Source organism: Poecilia reticulata, linkage group LG17 (genome assembly GCF_000633615.1).
Source record: "Poecilia reticulata strain Guanapo linkage group LG17, Guppy_female_1.0+MT, whole genome shotgun sequence".
NCBI lineage: Eukaryota > Metazoa > Chordata > Actinopteri > Cyprinodontiformes > Poeciliidae > Poecilia > Poecilia reticulata.
In genome coordinates this window covers 5,391,482-5,401,428 of record NC_024347.1, presented here as the reverse complement: position 1 = coordinate 5,401,428, position 9,947 = coordinate 5,391,482, and the positions used below count along the sequence as shown (strand labels likewise).

Here is a 9,947-nt window from a genome sequence, read left to right as displayed (position 1 = left end):
TGGAATCAGTTAATGGTGAAATAGAAATCGGATTGCTTAAATCTAAACAATTTAATGACTTCAAAAGGTACATTCAATTTGATTTATTCCACAATAGTTGCAGTTGTTAGTTTTTGCAAATAAATTAAAGATACAGCAGTGCAACTTTAGCAGATTCAGTCATGGTGAACAGTTCTTCCTACCCAGCTACAATTAATCTTGACATGATGCAGTATTGTTCTAATTGTAGGGGTGCACCAAGAAATCGGCCCAAGTTAACTTAATTTTAGGCGATCGGCAGATACTTATACCTGAAACTAATTTCATCTACCTGATTTCATCTGTAAAGACGTGAAAACGAACCACTGTCCCGTTTTGTTCTATAATGAGACCGGATTGATCCGCCCACGAGGTCACATCGGAACAGCAGTCACCAAGCTGTTGCCAACTTATGTGATTTTGACACTATATTTTGACAATTTTCAGACAAAAAAAAAGAAAATGTCAAAATTGGAATCAGGCTTTTAAAATATCGGTTGATTGGCCAGAACCCTGCAATCGGTGCACCCCTACCTAATGGCGATGCATAGATTTCTGACTAAAACGAGAAACTGAGCCAATTTCTCTCAACTTTCACCAAAATCTGTTGAAGTCCTTGACATTTGCATAATTTTGTTGCTAAAGAAAACAAAAAAAAACAAAACAACAACACTCCTTCAAAAAAACAGGTTATCCCATTTAAAAGGGAACAGTGCCAGTTGACGGTGCCAGTCGGAACTTGACATCCATCATAGGTTTGAATATCTTCAACTTTAGTGTTTCAGCGATGCGTTTGAACCATTGTTTTTTCCAGAGTGGACTGATTACACAGCATATGTCGTCAGGAGATGTTTAAAACAAGAACTGGATCGTTAAGTTTAAATAAAATGTGAATAATGTGGATAATAATCCACATTGCATCAAAATTACAGAGTCCAAGGAAAAAAAAGCAACCAGTAATATTTGCTTGTAAACGCAGATTATATGTGCTACGGACCATGTGGATTAAAGAAAATCTGTGTTACATTCAAACTTGTGCACTTAATTGTTGTTTTTATAAACACAGTCATTCCAACAGATTGAAATAAAACGATAAGAGCTCTAAATTATTGTGGCATTTATGCGCCTGATGAGTGGATGTAAACTTTTAATCAGGACAGTAGATCGAGAAAGAGAGAGAAAGACTCCTCTGATATAATAAAAGTGATCGAGGGGCTAAACAGGAATAAATCTAAAACATTCTAAAATGAATCTAGTGTTATTATTCAAATAAAAACTACATAAATCATAAAAATTACACAGAACAGAGAGCTATCCTGTGGACTTTTTGGTGCTTCCTCTTGTCCTCTCATCTTCATTTCCCATAAATCGGTTAATAATTTATAAACATACTACATAAAATTAGTTCCAGCTTCACAATTCACCTACTTTACCTCAAACCTGCTACCAGAGTAGTAATAAAAAAAAAAACTACAAGAAACCACCTTAAAATAAACCCAACATTATGACTTCATCTTCTAGCTGGAAAAGAGAGATGTTAGTGTCTTACCCAGAACCAGAACCGACCTGCTGTGTAGTCATGCCACATGAAGCATACCCTGTATCGGCACCCTGTGACGTCGCCGGAGTACCGTCCAGCCTGCTGGACGCTTTGTCAGAACGGAATACAAAAATCTGGAATTGTAAGTGTCAGTATTTTTTTTTCTTTTCTTTTAAGAAGGAGATTAGTTACTCCAGAACTCTGCGTGTCTGAGACTCGGATTTTATTGGATTGCATGGGGTCGGGTCAGGTCAGATAAGGTCGAGGGCGAGGTTCCGGATGACGCTGAATGCTCCAAGGTCAAAGCCGCAGATGCTGAGTAAGCCCCTGTCCTCTGTGTCTGCGACGGCGTGGCCGATGGAGGTCAGGCCGCACATCACCAGCTTGGAGTCTGTGCCTGATGCCTGTAGTTGAGGAGGAAGAGAAGAATGTTTTGTTTGGAAAATTCTGTTTAAAAAAAAAAACAAAAAAACACCCATCATCTCAAGAATTGTGGGGGGGAAAAAAGAGCTCGGCCTTTTAAAATGGGCAAAGGCCGCTGGTACATGGAGTTCTGTGTGTTGTGAAATTACAGACAAAGTTCAGTTAACTGAAGCTCCGTTTATGGTTCATGCATTTACATTCTGCAAGGAATCAGGCTGACAACTTCTTCAGCCTGTATTCTCCTAGACACTAGGGGGCAGTGTAGAGCATCTATGGCAACTGTAACGTGTTTAGAGGAGGTAGAATAAAAAAAATACAGTAAGGCCACAGCTAACAATTATTTTGGTAATCGATTATTCTATAAGTTATTCTCATCAGTTAATCGGATAAGATTTTTTAAATATAATATTAGAAATACATTAAAAGATGCAAATAAACTAATAATTCTATTCTTTTTTTTTTACATAGGAAATTTTTTTTGGATTGTGTAAAATGCAATAACAGGTTTCCTTTGGTAAGTGCTTCATCATTTGTAGCACAAAAAGCAACTAAAGCTGAAAAAAATTATTCTACCATCAACATGTGAAACGTTCAGCCGTTTCTGCTGGACTCAACAACAATACAGTGTTATTTTTTCCCCATTAATAATTGATAATAAAAGGTGCTTAAGTTTTTGTTTTTTACAGAATTTGAACCAGGTGAAGCTAAAACTGCCACTGGAGTTCTGGGTTGGTTGGATTTTTGTAAGACTATGTTATTACAAAAACAAAGTAAAAAACAAAAAAAAAGCAACTTAGACCACAACTTTTTGAAAAAGATGCAGCAAAATAAGTCGCTTTAGGCCACAACAATCCCCAAAACACATTGCGACATCCTGGAGGGACAGATTATTCTGTTTACAGTGAATTTACTGTAAATCTAAAGCCTGACACAACAATGTAGAACATGTGTTGCTGATGTCCTCCGCAATGTGTTCAAATGTAGCTTATTTGCACTGAAATGCTTCAGCTGACAGTGAGGTAGGGAAAGAGCTGAAAGATCAAAGTGTCCCACAGAGACAAACCTACATGTCTGTGTTTCTTCAGAGACTCCACTGGGCTGGCTGTAAACGTCCACAGTGGGTTGTTGGTCAGAATGATGAACATGTCCACAGACTTCCCATTTTCTGTGGCCCATGTGACAGGAAGGGTGCAGTCTGTGCTGCCGCTGGGGAACTGGAAGAGAAAAGTTCAACAGAAACATCTGTTATCAGGCTAACTGTGACTCCAACAGGCAACAGTTGTGGGGTAAAAAAAAATAAAAAATTAGGGTTGGAAGTTGTCAAGTTTTCAATTCAGATAGGAGAGTGGCGCTCAATTACCACAAGTGACCTGCTGAGGGCAGCAAAGCGCCTCGGTTTCTGCTAACATGTTGAACATGCATGGCAGTGTGAGTGCAATTTCTTAATTTTTCTACTGTTTTTGCTTTTTTCTTGGTTACATTTTAAAGTTTTTGATCAAATAAAGTTAAATGTCAGACAAAAAATGTCCAGAATTAATACAGAATGCAGCTTAAAGATGATGCTCTAGATAAAGAAAACCATCTAAAGTGATTGTGCCAGGAATCAACTGTCTGGCATCAAGATTTTGGAAGAAATAATAATGAGAATTTTACTCTGAAGGAATTTTACCCATTTTTCTTTGCAGAATTGTTTTAATTCAGCAACACTGAAGGGTTTTCTAAAGTTTAAGAAAGTAAAGTCTTTATTGTCAGTGTAAATTTGTGTACGGTGTTCACAAGCACAATGAAATTGGGGCACGGTTTTCTGCTACAAGTAAATATATCAAATAATCAATCAATAAATGACAAAAACAGAAATAAATAATGAACACAGGATGTACAAAACAACATAACATCTAACAGTGTTTATTTTTTTGACTAACAAAATATCCACAAATTATGCAATTAGGACACTGTAAATGAAAAAGAAAGGGAGAAATGTTTTAAAGGGAAGCAGGAAGCAGAAGTAGAGGACAGAAAGCAGCATAGAGATGACCAGTGGACACACCAGAAGCCTGCTTCTACACCTCCAGAAAGCCAGAAAACAGCTGTACGTCTTACCTTAACCAGCTCAGCGGTTACTTCTGGAAGCGACATATCTGCAGAAAGAGAGCATGGAACCACAGCGCCCTCAGAGAAGGCCAGGACCTGCGTGTTTGATTCTGTCCGGGCAAAAATCTGCAGCAAACAGACATAAAAAAACAACAAATATAACTTTGCCTCTCTTCAGTACATCTAAACAAAACTCTTCCGTTTGTTTTTGTGATGTCACATTCCCCGGCTAATAACCTCTGAGGGGCTTTGTGGACCAACATGGAGCGGAAAGAATTTGCCAGGAATTCCCAGTATGTGCCAGCAGGGCCCGGTCGGCAGACGCAGCTGTTCCTTCTGCTACAGCGTAAACTCTCCCTCACTCTGCTCCGGGCTCACCATGGTTATGGCTGCAGCAGCAACCGCCGTGCTAATTGCCGTTCCCGGGACAATGCTGGTCAGCGACGTGCCCACGTCTACAGCCACGACGAAGCGCTTCCCGACGGGCTCCACGTTCTGAGGATCGGAACGAGAGTGGCCATGTTCTTAGCAAGAAGCCGACGGCTGAGGAGGAACTCTAGGACCCAGAAAACTCACCTGAAAGCTTGTGTAAAAAGCCCAGTCCATGGCTTTGAGGATGCTACCGTCCGCTTCCCACTTCGTTTTCCCCTGGAAGCCTTGACCTCGTTTATAGTTTTCCGAAGCCAAAAGGATGCTGAAAGGGTGGATGTTGGCCTGGAGGGTTGAAAACGGAAACGTTTTCACATGCAGCACAAAAAACGGTGACGCCGTTGGAGGATGTTTACGGCGGTACCTTCTTTAGCGATGACTCGTTCTGGAGTCTCTCGCAGATGGTTTGGGTCTCGGCGCTCCGTGGCTCAAGAAGCTTGTTGGATGTCATCTTTCCCAGGATTTTAAGAATGGAATGCAGAGATATCTCCTTCAGCAGGGCACTCCACACCTTCAAAAAAAAGAGTAAAAGTTTACATTTACCAGATTTCCAGTTTCTTTAAATTAGTGTTAACCAGGTGCCATACCTGTTTAAACTTATTTAGGAATGGTTTATGTCATTTTCTTATCAACAGACCAGTGACTAGCGAGAAGGAAGCTATGAAATTTGACCTTTCGTCTGGTCAGTGAACACACCACACCCAAGCACTAACAGAACTGTCGGTGTGGAAGCCATTTCTGCAAGAACAACACTCAAAGTTGGCCGATTTCAGCATCAGTGTTAGCTTGGATCCTGGTCGTTTTGGTACTTTGCCGTTTCATTCTTTCAAGGTTTTTGGGTTTTTATAAAGTATTTCTGCAAGTTAGGAACCCGGAAACCTGGTGGTCTTCTGGGGTCATCGTTAAATATCATTTGAAATCTAGATATTTAAATGTTGGATTGAACAGGATTTTACAGTGTTAGCTCTCAAATATATTCATAACAGTGATTCGTTAAGTGATAGTGAACTTCTACTGGGGGCTCAAAGACATTTTTGGGGATACGGATGGGTACAGTTATGACATTTTAAGATGTTTATGTTTTGAGGCGCAACTTTAACCACCACAAACCCCCAGGATCACAGCTCCTTACCCAACATTAAGCTTCATGACTGAAGTTTTTGCTGTATCTCAGGGCTCCACTCCAAATACAAGTGAAAAGGGAAATCCACATCGCCGGATGTGGATTTCAAACTCTATTCCAGCTTACCAAGTCCGTTGCACCGTATCGGCTATAAAAAACAGCTTCATTGTTAGAAAACCTGTCGACTGAAAAATCTCTGTTACGTCTCCCCTTTCTGTCTAATTTGTTAAAATTGCAGACATGGCCTCACCGCTGAAAGTGTCAAAGAAAAGCAGCGTACCTGTTTTGACCTCAGGTGGTCTGTAAGCAGCTGCTCCCTCTCCAGCTTGTGCTCCTCTATTAAACCGCTGACCTCCACTTCGTCACAGCTGTGCTTGACCTTTTCCACCACTTCCAGATAGGAGAGCACTTTGACCACTTCCTCCGATTTCTCTTTGTCCGCGTAAGCCGCCTGGACCTCCTTCCACCCTTTTGTTACATATTTGCTGATCAAGGCAACAGCTGGAAACACAAAGAGTCGGTCGTCACTGTTAACGGTCAAAACGTGGAACACTCCAACCTTTTTCTCACTCGTCTCTTATTCTTGTGTGATAATGGAATTTCACTTTAAAAACACGAGTGTTTAATGAAACAAAAAGCCGCTCATTGTTTTCAAGCTCTTAATGCTATAATGTGTTTCTAAATAGGGATGCAAACAATTAATAGGCTAAGTAAAACAGCTGATGCAAAAATGGTTCACATTTTTTTCTTTTTTTTTTAAATTTAGCACATTATGTTTTTTAGCCTTTAAAGTAAAAAAAATGGTTGAGCCTCTTGATACAAAAGCAAACTTGTATCAATTTATTGATAAGACCAATCAACTTTACATCATCTCCACTGATAACTTGCATCCCTATTTCTAAATGATCCCCTTTGAGACGTGCAGCAAAAAAAAAACATGACCTTCTGAATTTTGTTTTTACCAGTAGCTGCGTTTACATTACAAATATGTTCAAATCTTTGTCAATATTCTGCTAATGTAAAAAGAACAAATAAAAAATAAATAATTTTACAACTGCGTTTTGTCATTAAAAATTACATTAAAATCACACAAAAATAAGCTTGTTCACACAATGAGAGATTAATAATCAATCAAGGCACCGACGGAAGAAAGCAGCTACATGAGTGTATGTGTGTTTGTGGTTTCCGCCAGCGGTCACATCTGGCTGTTGATCATGTGATTCGTGTGATGTGGAAAAAAGTGTTTCTATAGGAGTTTTGCAAAATGCACATCTTCATAGAGCTGAAAAACCACCTGATCTCAGAGCAAAAAACTTTTTATTGAAAAACTTTATCGGTAAAAATGAAAACAAGCCAATGTCATGTTTTCGAATTTAGCGTTTCCATTAAGTGAACTTATCTTCTTCAAATCAATTTACGCAATTTTATGGTTAATGGAGACGCAGCTGGTATCATGTGTGACTTGTAATAAATCTCTCATTGCTCCTTCAGGCAGCAGTTTCAAACGCCACACAGGGTGCCTTTTTTTTTTTTTTTTGAGCGCCCCTCACTCACCCTCTGTGGCCGGTTTGGTGTGGGAGAGCCTGAGCAGGTCCTGGTGTGACCAGCCCTCTCTCTGCTTACACCTGGTAACCGCCGCAGCCAGACTCAGGGGGTCCTGCTCATTGTACCAGTCGGACACGGCCTTCCTCAGGGCGCGCCCCCAAATCCCGCATTTCATGCCCTCTTTCAGCTCCTTCTTGTACTGGACGAAGGAAAACAAGTGGGCCGGGTCCCGGCAGACCTCCCTCAGGGCCTTGAAAGCCGCCTGCCTCGTCTTCAGCTCCGAATGCTGCGAGCACAAGGCCAGGGCGAAGAGGGCCGGCCCCGGCCTGACGGCGCGGCCGCCTTGGGCGAACCGCTTGGCCTCCTCCACCACCTCTGCGCCTCTCCCCTCCTGCAGCAGCGACAGCAGGGCTCCGGCGGACTCCGTGGAGACGCGGCCCTGCTCTCTGGCGGTGTAGATGTCTCCCTCGGAGCCGTAGCAGAGGAAGCGGCACAGTCTGGTCTTGTCGCTGATCTCCCATGAGCCCTCAGTGCCTGTCGAGTTCAGGGCGTGGTTGCTGGTGGCGTTTTCTGATGGCTCCATTGCTGTGTTGGAGAAGGCCTGGGTCAGAGGAGGGTGAAATAAAAATTATTCACACGACGTCTGGTGAAATAACAGGTCAGCGTCTCTGTTGTTTTAGTTTGTGGGCATCGCATACTTTTACATTCAGATATGTTGCTTATTTTTAAAGCTCTAATTTTTAATAAGTACCAGAGCCGACCACAGAAGGAATTATGCGAGTTAAGCAGCTGATTGGGACCCCCGCACCACCAGGGGGCCCCCAAGAGCATGATAAATTCCTGTTATAGTTTTTTTAATGCTTTGGTGATTTTTTTTAAAGGAAATAACTCTGATTCCAAAAGAAAATGAAGGGATTAAAATATTGCAAGAATACAAACTAAATCCTATTACACATTGAAAAAATATTTCTAGATTGTTTTTCGAGTTGTTACACAAATAATAGTGCTGCCACTTTTAGGGAAATGAAACACATCAAACTTGCCAACTTGTTTACTGTAAATTTTATGTTCATCAGTTGATGTTATTTTCAAGTGATTAAAATAATGTGGCGCATTTAAATACCACTCTGCATCTCAGCATACTTTTTATTTTTTTTAGTTTACTAGTCTTGCACGGCTAAAATCAACAGCCAAAATAACTCCAGTATAATGCTAGTGATATTAAGTAAGTCACACACATAGAGTAGCTTAGGAATTTTAAAGCATAGTTGGTGTTGACATGTTGGTAAGAAGGGTCTCCCAACTGAAAATCTACATAGACCCCCAAAAAGGCTTGGGCCAGCCCTGCTACATACATTGGATACATTCAGTGTATAATTTCCCTTTCTTGTTTTTTTTCTTTTTTTTTCCAATTTTCAGATTTTTCTAATAAGGTCTAATTCTTTAACACATTAAGAGAAAAACAAATGTGCTTTAGTGACTTTTTCAGAGGAAATAACTGAATCCAACAGAAAATAATGGAATTAAAATATTACAATAATATGCATAAAACATTTGTCTGATTTTTATTAAAACTGAAAAAAAATAGTCCATGCTGTTGGTTGATGTATAGAACCAAAATAATTGCTGATTTTTTAAACTATTGATGAGAAGCAATATGTAATTTTACTCAGGTGAAATAACTGGTGCATCTCTACCAATCATATGTGGAAATATTCATTTACTTTCTCGTTGTATGTATATATGTGTGTGTGTGTGTGTGTGTGTGTGTGTGTGTGTGTGTGTGTGTGTGTGTGTGTGTGGCAGGGTGAAAAACAAGAGCATATCCATCCTGCTAAATAGCCGGTGCGGCCACATTCCGGGAGGTTAGAGCAGCAGAGATCAGACCCAGCAGATACATGCAGGTCAACGCTGACTTTTACATACTAGCATCGTTTCCTCGCTGCCTCCGTGCCCTGACGGAAATAGATTAAAGCCGATTAGAAGACATGATGATACACAAACCACAGCGAGGAGCCACTCCGACCCACACACTGGAGATGTGTGAAGGCTTCGCTGTTCCGAAGTTGTCAACTTCAGAGATCCCACCCTGCTAACTAGCATATGAATCTATGCTAAGCTAACATTCCCAGTTCCAGCTTTAGTAACTAAACTAGTTAACCAGGCACCAGAGAACCGAAGCTTTGCTCTGCTAGTTTTGTTGGTTCAGATGTAAAATAAATAAATAAATAAATAAAATACTAATAATTATAAGCTCGTAAATGTACAAAACTGCTTTTTACGGTAGTTATGTCGCGATACATATCCCACCTACTCACAAAAGCATAACAAAAGAGCCGGGCGCTTTTAGCCGCTATCTCCTTTCGCCTAAACTATCAGATAAATCTGAGCACTTTTCATCCACCTGGACTCCGGAGAGCGGAGCTAGCAGGAGGCTGGTCGCCTTCCAACAACACTGTCGATTTAATGGCTGACGTATGATGCTGGTATTTAAAAATAATACTAATTAGCAATAAATTCCGAATAAACACTTACCGCGAGATATTTGCACAGTGCGAAAGTTTTGATGCAGCCTGATGGAGCGAGGCCTGCCCTCCGGTTGGCAGTGACGTAATCGGGGGGAACGAGGGTGGGGCGCAGTGGATGCTGGGATACTGTCACACACTACACTACACACCGTGTTATCTCTCGCTCTGCCTCTCCCTCTGGCTTTCTCTCTCTATCTTTCTCTCTCCCACACGCATAACTTCATACTTCTGCCTTTATTAGGACTTTGTA

General features: G+C 40.9%; 1 protein-coding gene across 1 annotated transcript; it reads right to left on the bottom strand.

Moving 5' to 3' along the window:
- Window positions 1-68: 68 nt before the first annotated feature.
- On the bottom strand, window positions 69-9,834 carry ro60 (Ro60, Y RNA binding protein). Its single transcript, XM_008433252.2, has 9 exons — window positions 9,705-9,834; window positions 7,179-7,770; window positions 5,905-6,125; window positions 4,866-5,012; window positions 4,649-4,786; window positions 4,451-4,567; window positions 4,082-4,198; window positions 3,049-3,195; window positions 69-1,962 (listed from the first exon to the last, which is right to left on the bottom strand). The coding sequence occupies exons 2-9, from the start codon at window positions 7,750-7,752 to the stop codon at window positions 1,810-1,812; spliced, it is 1,614 nt and encodes a 537-aa protein (XP_008431474.1). The 5' UTR covers window positions 7,753-7,770; window positions 9,705-9,834; the 3' UTR covers window positions 69-1,809.
- Between the last annotated feature and the right edge of the window lie 113 nt (window positions 9,835-9,947).